The following is a 17,257-nucleotide window of genomic DNA, read 5'->3' as shown; positions in this document are numbered from 1 at the left end:
AGAGACGTGGTACCGTTCGTCATGTCGCCACCTGGATTCTTTCTGCAGTAAGAGATACCAGACCAGGAGTAGTAGCACGTACTGATTATTTTTTTGTATAAAAGGCCAGTAAAGCCACCTGGGCCTGGCGATTTTTCTGAGGGCATATCCTTGATAATGTTCCTGGTCTCAACTTTGGAGAAGCAGACAGGTTGATCTCGGCCGACCTTGGCTGTTGCACACACCAATATTGTATGTGTCATTTCGTGTCATTCCGTGAGTGCAGATTTATTTTAAAACGATGGCCTTTTTGTCCACCTAGTGCATTATGTCTCTATACAAACAGTTATACCATTTAGTCATACCTCTCATCTCCGATCGCCATATCTAGCCACCTATATCTATAGCCTGACCTCCTGCCGATCTCAGGCTAGCTAGCAGCAGCCATGGCTTCTACATCCGCTCTCAAGACGACGGCCGCCGTGTTCCTGCTGGTCCTGGCCCTAGGGCACCTGACGGCCGCCGCCGATGCATCTCCGCATCACCAGGACGCTCGACGGCTGCTCGCAGAGCACAACAATCTCTCCGCGAAATCAGGCCTCCTGGTAGACGCAAGGGTCGTCGTCGGACCACAAGAGCAGCCCGGAACCACCGCCGTCCTGACGGATGCCGATGGCGAACCCTTGTGCCCCTGCTGGCCCACGTGCTGCTAGCCAGCCAGCGGCCAAAGGATGTTGATGCTCGACTGAAATGTCGCGACCGGATTTTCGGGATATAATTTCCAGAAAATGACCCTTGTGCTCACCAGCCCCAGGATTACTGTTAGCTGATGAGGCACCAACTTGATACAGAAATTCCAAGCAAAAATACATAAAATATGTAGTACAAGACCATTCTGGCCTAGGAGTACAACAAATGGTTTCTAGTGGTTGATGGCGGGAGCGGTTTGTGGATCATCAGTGTCCGTGGAACTCCATTTCCCACAGGAACAGCTAACCAGGTTAACTCCTATCTTCGCGAGGCTGCTATCACCATTGCTTAGGTTCCGGGGCTGTCATCGCAACGCTCCTCTCCATGCAAGAAATCTGGCCAAGACAATAGCCAGGGACAAGCCAGTGAGTACTTTGAATGTACTCGCAAACATTATGAACACGGGTATAATATAAATGATAATCGTGCGCTGAAACATTCTATGATCACATCGTCAGTCATAAAATAAAATATCTCTGATGCATGCAAGCAGGTTATTTATATGCAACATGGATATGCAATGCTGGGGTAGAAATAACATGCACCGATCAGGTGTCTGTAGCGACGCCTCGAAAGGGCCATGATATGAAGCATGCCTCAGTCGGGCGTCTAAGCGACATCACATAAAGGGCTTATATGATAAATAAATGACAAGCATGCCACAGTCGGGCGTCTGTGCGACGCCACATAAAGGGCTTGTAAAATAAATAACAAACATGCCACATTCGGGCGTGTGAGCGACACCACATTGAACATATAAAGGATGAGCAAGTGTGCCCAACTAGCGGCCGTGGCCACATCTCCTTTTATTCGTCTGCGTTACTGTAGCTACGAGGGAAGGGATAAGGTCTCGAGTGCTCGCTTCCTCCGGCCGCCTCCTTCTCTTCCTCTTCCTCTTCCTCTCCCTCGGCGTAGCCCCTCCACCTCCCTCCTCCATCGACGGCGCCTGGTCCAGATGGGGCTCATCTCGTCTCCATGGAGAGCAGGGGTGGACAGTGGGAAGCGGTGGGGAGAAGCGAGCGGCAGCCGGCAGGGAGAGCCACGACGGGGTGGGCAGTGGGAAGCGGTGGGGAGAAGCGAGCGCCTGCCGGCAGGGAGAGCCACGACGATGGTCGGCGTCAGCTGCCACTTCCTCCCCCCGCCGGCGCCGCGAGGCCGCCGAGCCCGCGCCCGAGCTTCCCGTCCGTGAGCGGTCACTCTGCCCACCGGCCGTCCCTCGTCTGTGTGCTTCTTCTCGGGATGCTGACGCCATGGAGCTCATCAAGGTGCCCTCTCGTCCCTCTTCACCTCCTCCATGTGTCTGTCTCTATTCGATTTGGTCCTTTGATTCAGCTTTCTCACACAAGCGGATGGTTGTTGTGCTCTGTTCGTGTTCGCGCTCGTGCAGCTCCCTCTCTGCTGCAGGAGGATTGGATCGGATTGGTTTCTACATGCTCTATTATCTGTTTGAGAACTGAGTTGCGGCCCTCCAAATCTTCAGCCCCAGAAGGAGGATTTGAGAGTGGAGAAGGGTCAACTGAATGTGATTTGGAGGAAGGAGTTGTCCAGGAATCAAAATGTTATTATTCTACTATTCTGCAGGGGAGAATCTAAAGATTATTTGTTTCTTTTTATGCCTGCAGATCGCGTTTAGTGTTTGGGATTCACACCCTACATTGATAAGGTCTGAATTTAACATCCACTTTTAACACTGGGATCCTCAAGTGTTTCAGTTCGTACTTTGCCGACGTACAATCTATTGGCCACATTTTCTAGCACACTTATTCCAACTGAAGTCAGCTCCTGCTTGCACTTCTCCACTGAGTGAATACTAATAGTTCTAAAAAGATAAACCACCCATAGAATTGGTTCTAATTAGATCCTCTGAAAGATGCAAGCAGCTAGAGTACCTTAGTCCATAGGAGTCCTGCAACTGGTTCAGAAGTTCTTGAGTAAACTGGATCAGTGAGAATATTAATTGAGTCGCTGCTCAAGAAACAAAATAGAATAACGACAGCGTAGCTAATACCATTTGTCTGTGCATGATGTATTTTGATCTCAAGTGCATTTGAATGGCTTGATTTTTGCAGAGATCTTGTCACCTGCGCCCTTGTTTGGTCGTACATAAAACTGTCATCTTGCTTTAAAGTCAAGTGGTCAGGTCTTTGATAGTACGCATGGGTGAACCCACCTTTTGTTGAATTTGGGAACCGTCTAATATAGCTATTTTTTAAGAAGGAGCTTGAACAGATCTCAGTATATGTTAATTTTGTAGAACTAAAGGTTAGCACAGAATTGTATGGTTTTATTTTCTGGGTCAAAAGCTTGATTCATGCAGTACATTCTCTAATTCTTGATACATTTCAGTATTCAATTTTTTCATTAACAATACAAAATAGTCATCTTGCTTCAGATTCAAGTGACCAGGTCGGTGTCGGCCTGCCCATAGCGCCTCCACTCCATCCCCCTCTGCGTCACTCCTACCACCGCTCGAGGCCATGGCCATGATGCCGCCGGTGGAGTATTATTTTTCTACGTTTTATCCATGTGGATCTAACCTTACATCTACTGGCCAACCTTTTGATGAAGTAAACATTTACAACTCTGTTGTGGCTTGTGATTTACTTATCTAACTTTTTTCATTATTTGTTGCTTTTACAGGCTGTAATTGTGCCTGACTGACTAGGTAATTCTCAGAGAACTGAAGCAACTAAGCTTTCAGGCATGTGTACTGTAAACAGAACCAAGTTCTGCATATATTGTATTTGCAAAAAAAAATTTGGCCTGTGTGGTTCTAACAAATTTGAGATGATAAATTCTGAACACTAAAAGAATTAGCTTTCTAGGACCGGTTTTCTTGTATGACCTTGCACTACTGTATTGATTTTCTTATACTTGCATGGTCGGACTAATAATCAGCACAGTACATTACTAATTCAATAGGACTAATTTATTTGAACTAAAGCCTTAGTATGTATGTTCATAATATGTGCAGATCACCACATGCAGACTATTCATTCCCTGCCAAACTGCACATGCTAGCCACTATTTGAAGATGACGTTGTAAAAAAATGCATAAGCTGGGGATGGCATGGTGATGCTGCTGGTCGAGAAGTACCATCCCAGTGTGTACTTCCTCCAGCCCATAATTTCAATTTTCTCTTGTTGAATGGCAAATTTATGCTTGGCTAGGATCGGATTCTGGCGTTTAGTGCATCCGCACTGATCTTATTGCTGGATTTGGTAGGGGGTGATATCATTTCGTTCATGAGTGAACCTGAACACTGATGTAGCTTCCCAGATTCCTTTACGCTCCAGTCATTCAAATATTTTGCGATGCCTTAGTTCTATCTTCAGGAATAAATTTAACATCAACACGGTGATTTGAGAATGCAAACAAGCACAGTAGGATGTTCCATGTCAATTAGCATATTTATCTCTCTCCTTTTAGATTCCCTACTAAATAAAATTTCCAATGACGCTTGATTATGGTACATGCTAAAGAATTAGTGGTGGCATTTGGTTATTTTGTACAGTACTTCTGAACACTAAAAAAATTAGCTTATTCAATTTCTTCCATTGTTGTGCCTTCCACTGATGTTCTCTACTGTTCCCTTGGTTGCAGTTCTTTCCTTACCTGCCAATGCTTCCTCCTGCCTTGCCAGCTACGCGTGTCCTCACCTTTGTTCATCAATTCGTGTGCAGGTATGAATCGGTGATGTTTTTGACGCCCATAGAGCCATTACCTCGTGCATGTGTATTTTGTGTGCCAGTTTACCAGTTAGTGAGTGATAATGTCCGCATGAATGTTTCATCGTTTAGCAAGTGATCAGCAACATGCATCTCTTACTTTTGGATTGAAGTGCAGATCTTGCTAAAGAGATGACCATGGAGTCATTTATGTATTCTTATGCCCCAATGCTTCATTAATTATTCTTATTATGCAATATAAAATTATTTCTTACCGTCTTCTATTGTTTCCTCTGATTTTCTCAGTTATTCAGAGAACACCACATGTTACATGAATTCTAGACTACTTTCCTAGAGGTAGTTGTTAGAATCATCTTCTTGAATTTGCCTGCTTAGCATCTAATATTTCACACTCGCCAATTGTAATATCTCACGCTTGCCAATTTTTAGAATCAGGTTCTTGAGTTTGCATGCTTAACCGTGTCCCTATGCAATTGCTCACCAACCTCGCCAATTGTGAGTTTGTCCCACATAGTGGAGTTTCTGTGAGTTTTTGTAGTCTATAAATTCTTGGAAATTCTCTTGTTGCTGCTATAATGTGGGTGTGTTCGGCTTCCTTCTTCATTTAAGGTGAATCCTTGCTTCCAGGTTGGCCTATGAAATGATGTAGTTTCTGCTGGAAAATAAGTTGTTATGCAATTATAGTTAGGTTGCCAATTTTCCTTCATAACTGCATTTAATGGGTAGCTGTTATGCTCACTTTGCTCAAAGAAAGGTTGTCTTGCCATGCTACTTTGTGCTTTAAGAAATAGGCTGACACCAAACCAGTAATCCTAGACTTCTGCTTTGTTGGCCGAAAGTTACTAATTTTGTTTTTCTTGTTATCTTTAGCCATTCCAAAACATTTATCTGGTTTTGTAGAATTACAGACCATAGAATTATAGCCGGCCATATTTTTGAATGCGTGAACCTCACATAGATATCATGCTAATGTAGTTTGACGGAAGTCGTAAAACCAATGGATAGGCATCGTCTTCTGCTAAGGTTCCTTTCACCCTTCTTTAGAACCCAACAAGAATTCATCAAAAAATTAAAGATCTTGGTTAGTGATTCGTTTCAATGGCCGGTATAGTAAGGCTACATTAATTATCAAATTATTCTTCATTTCTTTTTGCCTGCCCTTGTTTAACAACCTAATACTGATTGATCAGGTATATTGCAATGAGTGCTTACTTATGGTTTGTCCCCTGTTATTTTTTGATTCCAGTCTTCATACTTTCAGACACCTTCGATATATATAGGAAGAAGAAAGTATTCGCTCCAGACGAAGATGTCTAGCTTGCCTGTGTGCTGTAACATTAATCAGTGCATCGGGCCCAACGATTTCTGTCATTGGAACCTTGATGATTTATCTCATTTCAACGTAATCTAACCCCTCTGATTTTTGTCAGTACATGATTGTATACCTCCTATGCCCGCTTAATTCTGTGTTCATTTTGTTAATCAAGAAACATCTGATTTTATGGCTGGGTACGTTGAAAATATATAAAACCTTTCTTCTTTTGGATAATTTGTTTTCCTTTGACCAATCTTTGTTACTTGCCTACACATCTGTGCACAGCGTGCTGCTCCAGCGCGACCGCTTCGTGTGTTGCCTCGAGTCGCGTGGCCACTACTCTCTCGCCAAGGCGGAGGCAGCTTCCACTCTCGACGCCCTCTGCTGCGCGCTCTCGCAGGCGGCGTTCGCAAAGCCTTGTCACAGCGCTGCAAGTGTTGCCCCCCTCCTCCCCAAGGGCAAGGTGAAGGAAGGTGCCTGTGTGGTTCTTCTGCAGCTCGCGGCAAGGATTGTTGTGTCCAACCTACATAAGAATGCCAAGAAGTCCTTCTCGGAGATGTAAGCCATGGCGCATGTTTCTGCCATTATTTCCTTCGGTTGGATTTCGTGGATTTAGGTGTTGAAAAATTATTGGCTGTGGATGCAGGATTAAGGACATGTACCTCCACTACAATGGGAGATCTGGGCTGCTTCTTTGTGGCTTCCAAACTTGAAATATTTGTTTGAAAGTTAGTTTAGTTTTTTGTTGTGGATTCACAGCTTCTCACATGTACCATCCTCTTAGACCTTTAGATTTCTAAAGAAACTAAATGAAGATATGGTGGTATGGTCTCAATAGTACAACTTAAAGCCTTCCATGCTTTATATTTTCTTTAAAATTTGCTCTTGAAAAATCATGTATCTATGTTAGATCCGGTGAGAAAAGGCGGCTTCCAAGCAGAGGATGCGGGAGTGTTGGCCACATTTGGTTTTCGACTTGGGTGTCTAAATATTCTCACAATACTTGACTCCCTCTCGGCCTTTGCGCCATTGGCGCAATGAGTCATCTAGTAAAGGGCTTAAATAACAAGCATGCCACAGTCGGGCGTCTGAGCGGCACCACATAAAGGGCTTATAAAATAAATAACAAGCATGCCACAGTCGGGCGTCTGAGCGACACCACATAAAGGGCTTAAATAACAAGCATGCCACAGTCGGGCATCTGAGCGACATCACATAAAGGGCTTATAAAATAAATAACAAGCATGTCACAGTCGGGCGTCTGAGCGACACCACATAAAGGGCTTATAAAGTAAATAAATATAGTGAATATCCAGGAGGTAAAACCATCCCAAGGATACTCAATATTTCAAATAATATAAAGGGGTTAGTCCATAACAAAAATAATCATAATCATCATAAGTCACAAGTCACAATCCATGTTCTGGTTTAACAGTTTCTCCTCCGAAGACCGACACTAAGACCGACACTTGACCCATCCCAGACTGTAATCCTTAACCATGGACACGGCTATTCGAATAGGTTTAATCTCTGCAGAAGGTGTACTCTTTACCCACGCCCACGAGTAACGGATTCCTTTAGTCCATCGGGACTAATTCCGTCTACGGCCTTTTAGTTGGAAACACACCTAACTTGCACACATCAGCTTAACTCACATGTGTCTGGAATCACCCACGACACCTGCCAAGCAAAACTCTAAGTGGGGAGGCTACAACCTCGCGTAGCATGGGATCAAATTTATATTGCGCGCTCTAAGGGGTGGCCTCCCCTCTCGGTCTCAACCGGAAACACACATGCCCCCGGACCAGGTGGCCTGCCTACCATCTACAACCGGTATCTTCCACCATGGCCTCTCTATACGGTGTGTGCTAGAAAGAGGTTGACAACTTACTGAACCGTACTTTACTTGTTGTAGAGACGAGTGGTAGTACGAAACAAGTATGGGGTTACTGGAACAAGACTCAATCTATGGTCGACTCAGGAGGTTTTAAGTATTCCCTGCATGATTAGCATAACGAATATATTTCATCCAACAGACAGAGTCACCACTCATCATACCCCTCATGCCATGCCGGACACACTCGTCTCGACGAGGAACTAGGGACAAGCTCGGGTCTACCCAAGACAGAGACTTTCCCGTTTTCCTTCTGGTAGGCACGGAAGGCATACGAGGATGATCATCATCACAAGCATGTCCATTTCCAACAGCAGGGAAATTTCCAATAAGCATTCATGCAAACGATCACATCAACACATAAAATAATGAGTTCCACGTATTGAAGTGATGTCATAATCGTGTCAAATGATGCATGCAAAATATTATGCCAGGGTTCAGAATGCTTGCCTTCAAGGTGTGGAGAGTCAGGGTGCATTCCAAAACTTTGAAAGTTTTCTCCTCTCTCCAAAATCCTATTTTGAAAATATTGGAATCAACACACAATTTCAAAACAGCACAAAAAAGTTGTTTGAAAATTTTTCAAATAAATCTTAAAATAAACTAGACAAAATTTGAGAGATGTAGGAAAAAGAATCAATTCATTTGGAGTTATATTAAAAAAGTTATAGCCAGTCAAAGTCCTGGTAAAAATCTGTTTTTTTTTAAGATATAAAAGAAAACGCTTCAGACGGAATACATTTTCGGTGTAGGGGAAACGTACTGGGGAGTTATACGCCTTCACTTAAACACGTGTGGAGGCGGGCTGGGTCGCTGACAGTGGGTCCAGGGGCCCCACTGGTCAGGTTTGACCAGTCCCCTCCCCTCTTCTTCCTCTGGCCGAACATAGGCGGGGGCTCCAGCGATTGTCGCCGGCGTTAGGCGGCTCCTCGCGGGCCCCCGAGGGTGGGGATGGATCCGCAAGACTGGGGCGGTTCTTTCGGTGGTCGAGGGAGTAAAGGGGATGGAGGGAGTCGTCGGCGACGAGCCTCGCGGCAGATGGCGGCCTCGATTGGATTTGGGGGCCGGGGCTATGGTGGTTCCCGACCAAAATTGAGCGTGGGGTGCACTCACGAGAGGGAGGGAGATCTCCTGGTGAAGAGAGTGGAGAGGGGGAGGTCCTGGTGGCGCCGGAATGGCCGGGGCAGTGGCGGCGACAGGAGTTTCCGGAGAGGAAGAAGACGACTTCCCTGGTCTTCCTACTGCTATGGGTGGGTCGGTGAGGGAGTGAGAGAGGCTACGTGAGGCCTGGACGAGCTCGGGTGCTTCTTATATAGTGTGGCCATGGCGGTTCCGCAGCCGAGGATAAGGTCGCCGGCGAACCGACGTTCTGTAGCTTGCAGGGTGACGTGGAGGCGACGAGAGCTAGCCGACGAGCGAGGGGATAAGCTTGCGCGGCTCCCAGGGGCAGGAGGCAAGCCGGGGTGGCTCGGGCGGCGCCGACACGGCCGGGGCCTGAATGCGGCCGTCAGCTAGCCGCCACGGCCAACCTGACGGTGGCATTGTGGGGTGCCAGGGGTGGTCGGGGTGGCGTTGCGGTGCAGGAGTATACGTGGCGTGCTGGCTGCGGATGGCCAAGTGTCAAGGGGCACGGAGTACGCGCGACGCGGCTGCTTGGGTGCGCGGCTGCAGTTGGCGCGCTCTGGGCGCGCCCAGTGCACGCCCACCAGCTGCTCGGCGAAATGCCATGGCACTCCAGAGCGCTCGGGCGAGGTTGGAAAGCAACATGACTAGGTTATTGATAGAGGGGAGATCAAGGGACAAGGTGGTTAGGTCAGGAGACCAAGTTCATAATGCAAACAAAAACTCATGCCAATAATGTCCATGCACTCCAGGTGTTTGACAAAATGCCACAGGCACCTAGGCTTTTCTTGGAGTGGCCAAATCTTCCAGATCCTAGTCTCTTTAGATGAACAAGAGGGTGGTGAGGTTAGTTTGTGAAAAGCACAAACTTGCTAGTGCAAGTTTTGCAGAACTTCAATTCTGGACAAGAGATAAATGGCATCATCTCATGGACCAAAAGTATTCCAATAGTTGCATGCTCCTGGACTTAGGGTTTTTGTAGGGTGGTCTACAAGCAGGGGAAAGAATCAAGGGCCAAAGAGCAAGCAAGAATATGGATGTTGTACAAACCATCATGTTGGACTAGAATGAAGATGAGGTTGATTCACTCAAAAGTTTCAAAGAACATCACTGGGTTTTTGCATAAAGTTGAAACATGTGCTGCTACTAACATCCCATAATTTTGGTGGAATCTAAAAAGAAATATTTAAATGGGTTGTAGTGCAAAATTGCCCACTGGACCAAAGAAGAAAATTGGGTGTAAAGCTCAAAATATTTTATGAATAAAAGATATTTTTGCATAAAAGTGATTCAAAAACATCACCTGACATCTCCAAATTTTGATTGGAATTTTAAGTGAATTTATCAAATGGTTGTAGTTCAAATATGGCCATATAACCTTGGAAAACCATTTTTCAAGAAAATAAAGATCAAGCAAATTAATTATGTAATTAGCTCTACTAATAAAAAAAGTTTTTCTTGAGAGGTTAAACAAGCCCAATAATATATTTGAAAGGTTTTCTTTTTGGGGAAAACTCCATAATAACAAGAGAGAAAAATGGTTCAAAAAATCAAAAGGGAGCCCAGAAAATAAAAAATTTAATTTCCTAGCAAAATTTAATTAATAAAACAAGGTCAAAATTTTGGGGTGTCACATGAAACCATCATGTGCCCTGTGCTAGAATAATCACGCCATGGCTGAGTCCCAGGTATGAGCGAGTGTGTGCGTGTCAGAGTCAGTTCGTGTCGCATCGTTGTTGATCGCGTCTGGGTTTGTCGCAGGATGTGTGTGTGCAGGACCATTGCGCACTGGCTGCCACGTTGATTGGGTCGTGTCGGGATTGGTAGGGATAGGGTCGCCGATCCACGTCGGAGACACCGGCGTCCTTGCTTCTCTTTATTTTCCCGATGTGTTGGTGCTCTGTTATCTACATCCAACTCTAAATAAAAATAATATTTAAGTTGTGGCTATGATATTTATTTCAAGCAATACCGAGCTGTCACTTCGGAATTATAAATATTTATGTTTGCACTGCATTCAGCTTTGGGGGATCCCACTGCTTCAAAGTATAGCTATCACTATAGAATTATAGGTATGTATCATAAGTTAATAACCAAGCAATCAATGAGCTAAGAAGAGGGGTTCAGCTCCTCTGGAGTTGAACTATTACTGGTGCTTTAGACATCCACATCAGCCATCAATTTCAATCTGACTACTCTAATTTCCTCACTTAATTCTTTTAAAAAATAAAAATAAACACCCAATTTGTCCGGTGAAAAATCTCCTACTCCTGCTTGGCGCCAAACAGAACTCGCGTTGGCGCCAAACAGTGATCTCCATGCCTTCGTCCCGCCCGTCTTCCCCAATCCTCCTTGATCGTCCTCCTTGTAACCAGAACTTGACCAAGGTATATGTTGATCTATGGGCAGAGATCCCCTTTTGCCCTATCACTGTCCTCCTCCCGCTGATCTGCAAGTTTAGGTGGCATAAAGACCTCTCTTCGCCTTGTTTCTGTACTAATTGTCGTCCTCCCGCTGATCTGCAAGTGGTGTGGACGATCTCCCTTTCGAACTCACTTTTACCATCCTTCTCCTAGCAACAAAAAAGAAGCTGATCAATCTTAAGGTACGTGACATGTGGTCTGATTCTATTCATGTTCTCAAGGCAACAAGAGAATTCCTAGAGTGATTTTGCTACATGATCACAGATTACAAAAAAAAGACAAGGTTTAGTGGAGAATATGATTTACGACAATGAAGATTCAAACAGGTACCAATTGCAGAGGAGCCAAACCCCCCAAACAACTAGTAGAAAATCAGAAGTGATAAGGAAGGAAGGAGATCCAAAACTTTTGATATTGACCTTGCAAGCTTTTGATATTGAAACTACAGATGATTCAGGAATTGTACCAAAAGCAGCCCATGAGTCAGCAAGTCGGCAAGTTGTTAGGAAACACCTATTTTGTACTTCAATATTCAGAATACCAAGGCCGCCTATGTCCTTAGGTTGGCACGGAATGTTCCATTTGGCTAATTAGTATTTTTTTGATGTGGCCTTCACCTTGCCAAAATAACCGAGATCTATAATAATCCATTTTTAGGACTCCCTTTGGGACCTCAAGAAAAGATAGTATAAACATTACTAAACTTGTTAAGACAGAATTGAGAAGAACCAGCCGACCTCCAACAGACATATGTTTTCCTTTCCAGCTACTTAATTGATTGAACTCTATTATTTTTCATTCTCCATTACTAAGTTTCCTGACATGCATAGAGTTACGTACCTAAACGATTATGTGCCTAATTGAAACCGAAATAGTTGAGAGTGATCATACTCCTTCGCCTCCCCGAAGCAAAAAAAAAAAACTCAGTCTTACAAAAATTAATCTTAAGGTCTGATAATTGCTCGAAAGCACATAAAATAATTTCATATTAGTGGCCTTTGCCAAGTCATGTTCCACAAAAAGAACCGTGCCATCAGCGTATTACTCCATCCGTGCGGGATACTCCCTCCTTTCCTGTTTAGATGGCTCATCTCAAAATTTTCAGATTTCCATTATATTAGGCTCACTTTGAGTCCAATTGAGTTAAAGTGCTTCGAGTCTCATACCACATTTAATTCGAAGAGATTAGAGAGAAGGAATTATTGGTCATGCATGCATCAAATTCTACATGCACCATGCAAGTCCAACAAGCGAGAGGGTGATGCACTTATTGCTTCGGGAGTTGAACATGTGGGAGATATTTCACTGGGCAGTTTTGTATCCACAAAACTCGTGTCATCCATCAAAATCTTCCTTGGTTGATGAGATTTCAAATTTGAGCTCTCTAAACCAGAAGGGGGTATATAAGAACTCTTGGATTCCCAAGACAAAATTAGCAGAGGGAACAAAAGACCTGCCAGCCCCTAATAAAAGCTCCACCACACATGAGCACAAAGAGGATTACTCCATACGTGGTGCTCCTCCGTGTGCCGCTAGTGCAGGTCAACTGAAAAATGTGCTCCTCCATGTGCCGCCAGTGCAGGTCAACTGAAAACTGCGGTTGAAAAACGAGCAAAGACAAATATAACTGTTTTTTTAGACTCGATAAATATAACCCTGCAAGGTGCCATGCATGTTGATACCAAAGGTTAATAACAACTGGCACAGGCCGTCGTCTCGCTGATGGTGCTATCGAATGTTAGGTGGCGTTTTCCTTCTAGAAACTTCTGTCGTTTCATCGCCATCCCTTGTGTGTTACGCGCGAAGAGCATTGTTGACGTCCACAAAGTTCAGTTGTTTTTACCACATGTTAAAAAAAATAGTATGAAAATTTTAGTGCACGGCACCGCGCTTCGCAGGAGCCCCACCCCCCCGCCGCCGGTGAGCTCGAAACACCTCCGCGCCTCTCGCAGTTTGCTGCGTCGTCCCAGCCTCCTCCGTGCCCGGTTGCTGCTCGTGACCACGCCGGTTCCAGCATCTCACTCACGCCGCCCTTCATAACATGATGACAGTCGGCCGCCCCTTCACCGGGGATGCAGCTCTAACCGTAGCCGGTCGCAGCTCACGGCCAAGCCGGTTCCAGCATCTCGTGTCGCCCATCGCCGCCGTTCCAGCACGAGGTATGGGCTTGTAGCACCCCTCAGACGCGGGCGGTCGCAACAGGGCGCCTTGCCGGTCCCTGCAGGACGTGGCCGTCGACGAACACGACGACGAACGTGAGATCCTCATGGAGAGAAGAAGGCCATCCCCGTGGAGGAGGGAGAGAAGATTATTAACTAATCAAGCATGGAGAGAGACGTGCTACCGTTCGTCTTGTGGCCACATGGACTCTCAGATCTGCTGCAAGAGATACAGGGCCAGGAGTGGCGCGTGCTCCGTGCGCCACTAGCGCAGGTCAACCGGAAAATGCGGTTGAAATCGTGCAACGATGCCGAAGGTAAGGTTAAACAACTGCCACACGCCGGCCTCTGGCTGCTGCTGCTGCGACGGAGTAACAAAATGATTAGGTGGTGGCGTCTCCCTTCTAGAACCTTGAGGCCGTCTCATCGCCATCCCCTGCGTTTTCTTTACGCGCCAAGAGCATTGTTGACGTCGACAAGCTCAGTTGTTTTACATGTAAATAGTAGAAAATAAAATAGCACCACGTATGAAGTACGATGCTCCTTGTTCCCCGCGGGCGTAATATTTTAGTGCGGCCTAACTAACGCCTATCCTTCCGAAAGATCTGATCCACATCCACTCCTCCAAAATATTGAGTACAGTTACTGTGGACGTGATCTCCGTGACGCCGTCGGAGCTTGTTACAAGTGTCGGCACACTGGCACGCCAGCCAGAGCCACGAGCTGGCCGGATGTGACATGAACAGTTTTGTGACACCTGCGTGTGTGTGAACGGAGCGTGCGAGGCACAATGGCCGCACAAACTACAACTAGTATTAACATTGACATTGATTTTGATTTGATTGAACCATCACCGCGTCGGGGAGGGAGAGGTCGCGATCGTTCTGCAGATTAGAGAACGCGGTTCTGCCAAGTCGCCAAACCTAACGCCGCAAACCGACCGGTCGCAGGGAGGCCGGGAAGTGCTGGCATGTTCCCCCCATCTTCTCTTCCTCGTTTTGTCTATTGCCACTAAATTCTCAGTGCGCTCGAGAAAGAAATTGGACGAGTTGTTACACTAGCATTTCCTCCGCAGTGCGCACGAACAGAAAAGAAATTTGATGATGGGAGTTGTTGGCATTTCATCATCGTCACTCCAACAGAAATTGCGGAACCTGATTTGCGCATACGGATACACAGATATGACACTGACCGAATCAACAAGTCAAGCTCTTCCATTACAACTCAAAACAGTTCGATCAACATCTCAAGAACACACAAACTTTCCCAACTGGTAGCAAGCAGTATGATTTATGTACAGATGACAACAAACTTTCTCATGGACTGCCTCGCATCGCACCCACCACATAAGAACACTGTATGTATCTTCTCACGATCTCTCACAAAAAAAGCCCTCTTCGGGCAGAGATTATTACCCATTTCCTTATCTAAATGCTACTCAAAACGAGAACAAAGCTAGCAACTAGTAGTACTATATGAAGCTAAGTAATCAAGATCCAGGACGAGCACGGCCGCTTCGCTGCGCAAGGGGGCGTGGCCCTGTCCATGGTGTAGCGCACGTGTACCTACGGCGAGAAGAAGAAGGAGAAGGATCGATCTGCTTGCCGGACGCGTCCGGCTTAGCGCAGGGCGCGCGCGAGGCCGGCGAAGATGCGGGAGAGGCCGAGGCGGAAGCGGGAGACGGCGCCCTGGGAGTAGGGCGCGCACTCGCGGCACAGCGTCTCCATGGCCTCCACGAAGAGGCTGAGGCTGCGCACCGGCGGCACGTAGAGCGTCAGCGGCGCCGCCGAGAAGGCCAGCGCCATCATCAGCTGCAGCATCGCCAGCGCTCCTCTTGTTCGATCCCCGCCACGAGCAGATCCAGCTAGCTCTCGCTCTCTCCTGATGCTTCTTGCTTCTTCTTCTTGCCCGGTCGATCGAGCAGCCGGTACCAAGAAGGCGAGGGTTATATGGACGGACGGATGGACGGACTGTGAGGTGGTGGTGGTGCGGGGAGCTCCTCTTGTGGTGGTGATCGCGCGCTCTGTCTCGGCCTCGCGGTGCGCGCGTGGGGGGTTGGTGGTTGGTGGAGCGCGCGCCCTCGCCTTCGCGGCCACGGGGAGGGGGGGAGGGCGATTCGGTGCGGTGCGGAGTGGGGAAGCGGAAAGCGGCGGCTTTGGCTGGGTTTGTGAGCGAGCCTTGTCCTTCTCGGGCTCGGATTTATAGCCCGGCGGCGGAGGGGATAACTCGATAAGATCGGCGTAGGTACGTGACAGTCCGCTTGACGTGGGGGACTCGGGCTCGGCACGGACGCATACGGTGCGCGGCGCCGGCACGTACCGCCATTCGCCACGGCGCGAGGGGGCTGCCGCTGTGCTGCGTGTGCCGCTCCAGTTTTTCAGATGCGAAAACAGTTAAATATGTGGATGAAAGCCATGGTTACTGTAAATTTATGGGACCGGGTCGTTTGTAACGTGTGCAAGCAAGCCAAGTACGTAGTACTAATTTGATTACGAGCTGGGTTTGGATTATAGTTTCCGAGCGGTCGGTACCGCGTGACATCCCGTGATCCCTATGTGTCTGTTCCGTGACATGGGCATCCAATGGCCGCCCGTTACCGAAGATTGAAACGACCCTTAAAAAAGGAAGGTTGAAACGATCTCTTCTAGGCTTAGGGTTAGGGGAACAAACAAGATAGTAACCACTCAGCGGGTCCTGTGGAATTTCTCTACCTGACCCCAAGAGTAGACTGACTAATCAAAGCAGACCGAGAAAAAGAATTGGGTTCTCGTGGAGGGACCTTGCCTGTGGTACGTACGGTACGAGATGGACACCAAATCATGAAAGCGAACGGAGGGAGGCCCTCGTCCATAGCAATTGGCAATTGCTGCCACCTCAGTCGTGTGGGGCGCGCTGGACCTCTAATTTTCTCTACGGGTCCGGGGGAATGAGTGGTGGATACTCGCAACGATTGTCATGATCCGATCTGGCGCCAAGAAAGAAGCTGATCGTGGAAGCAGCAGGCGCAGGAGGGGCCGGCAATAGATACGCCACGCCTGCTGCTTCTTTAAACGCCTGTGAGCTGGACGACAACACTGCTACTATGGCTGATGGCGGACTAGTTTGATCGCGTATGATACGAGCGCGCTATCGGGCGCATGGACGGTAACGGAAAGGAACAGTCTAGGTTAGCGGGTGGTTGCTCGAGCGGTCGACGGACAAGTTGGTTGGCGCACACAGATCGATCACAGATGGTCCGGTCTGGTCTGGGTCACCGATCGGGTAGTGCTCCCAACTTTTTTAGTTAGGTGATCAAGACCATCAGTTGGTTCCCTCAAGCAGTGGCCCGTGTCTAGCGCAGCGGCCGCTCCTGAGCTGAGCTTTCGTGTGGCAACCACGCACGGGCACGGCACGGGTAATCAATCGCTTTGTTCTGCTCCCCGCGCCGCCCGGAAGCTTGGGGAGCAACTAATTAACGAGCGCTCTTTCGGGAGTCTCGCAACGATAAGCACCATTTGGCGCGCTCACAGCCATTCGCCACGTTTCGCGCTCTGGGCACTCCCTCCGAATTTTGTTTTTTTATTTTTATGCACGCGTTTTCGGCTTTTTAAAAAGTTTTTTTTGGTTTTTTTGACATTTTGGTTTTCTACCGGTTTTCCCTAGCTTTTCGACCAAATTTTTTTTCGAAAAAATAATTTTTTTGCGCAAAAAATGCATTTTTTTTTCGCGAGAAGCACGGTTTTGCTTCAGCTAGAGGCACGGTTGTGCTTTCGCGAGAGGCACGGGCGTGCCTCTTTCGGAAAGAAAAAAAAACGTGTTTTCTATTTTTTTTCTTCTTTCGCGAGAGACACGGTTTTGCTTCCGCCAGAGGCACGGTTGTGCTTTCGCGAGAGGCACGGGCATGCCTCTTTCGGAAAGGGAAAAAAACATGTTTTCTGTTTTTTTT

The 17,257-nt window shown here is 47.0% G+C and overlaps 2 protein-coding genes across 19 annotated transcripts; one reads left to right on the top strand and one right to left on the bottom strand.

Moving 5' to 3' along the window:
- Window positions 1-1,525: 1,525 nt before the first annotated feature.
- Window positions 1,526-6,574, top strand: LOC123093341 (uncharacterized). Of its 18 annotated transcripts, none has more exons than XR_006445293.1 (6): window positions 1,526-1,994; window positions 2,117-2,392; window positions 3,108-3,394; window positions 3,704-3,833; window positions 4,334-6,292; window positions 6,381-6,574. XR_006445293.1 is itself a non-coding variant. In XM_044515283.1 (6 exons), exons 4-6 carry the CDS (start codon window positions 4,352-4,354, stop codon window positions 6,445-6,447), a joined length of 402 nt encoding a protein of 133 aa, XP_044371218.1. In that variant the 5' UTR covers window positions 1,526-1,994; window positions 2,117-2,392; window positions 3,122-3,430; window positions 4,334-4,351; the 3' UTR covers window positions 6,448-6,574. The 18 variants fall into 18 exon arrangements, 9 of the variants coding, with proteins under 9 accessions (XP_044371218.1, XP_044371221.1, XP_044371220.1 ...); XR_006445290.1 differs by having other exon boundaries at window positions 2,117-3,224; window positions 3,370-3,394; XR_006445287.1 differs by having other exon boundaries at window positions 2,117-3,296; window positions 3,370-3,394.
- Window positions 6,575-14,528: 7,954 nt separating this feature from the next.
- Window positions 14,529-15,501, bottom strand: LOC123093340 (uncharacterized). Its single transcript, XM_044515276.1, has one exon. The coding sequence runs from the start codon at window positions 15,150-15,152 to the stop codon at window positions 14,952-14,954; it is 201 nt and encodes a 66-aa protein (XP_044371211.1). The 5' UTR covers window positions 15,153-15,501; the 3' UTR covers window positions 14,529-14,951.
- Between the last annotated feature and the right edge of the window lie 1,756 nt (window positions 15,502-17,257).

This window comes from Triticum aestivum, chromosome 4B, assembly GCF_018294505.1.
Source record: "Triticum aestivum cultivar Chinese Spring chromosome 4B, IWGSC CS RefSeq v2.1, whole genome shotgun sequence".
Taxonomy (NCBI): domain Eukaryota; kingdom Viridiplantae; phylum Streptophyta; class Magnoliopsida; order Poales; family Poaceae; genus Triticum; species Triticum aestivum.
The sequence above is the reverse complement of the archived record's forward strand: the minus strand, read 5'-3'. Positions and strand labels throughout refer to the sequence as shown.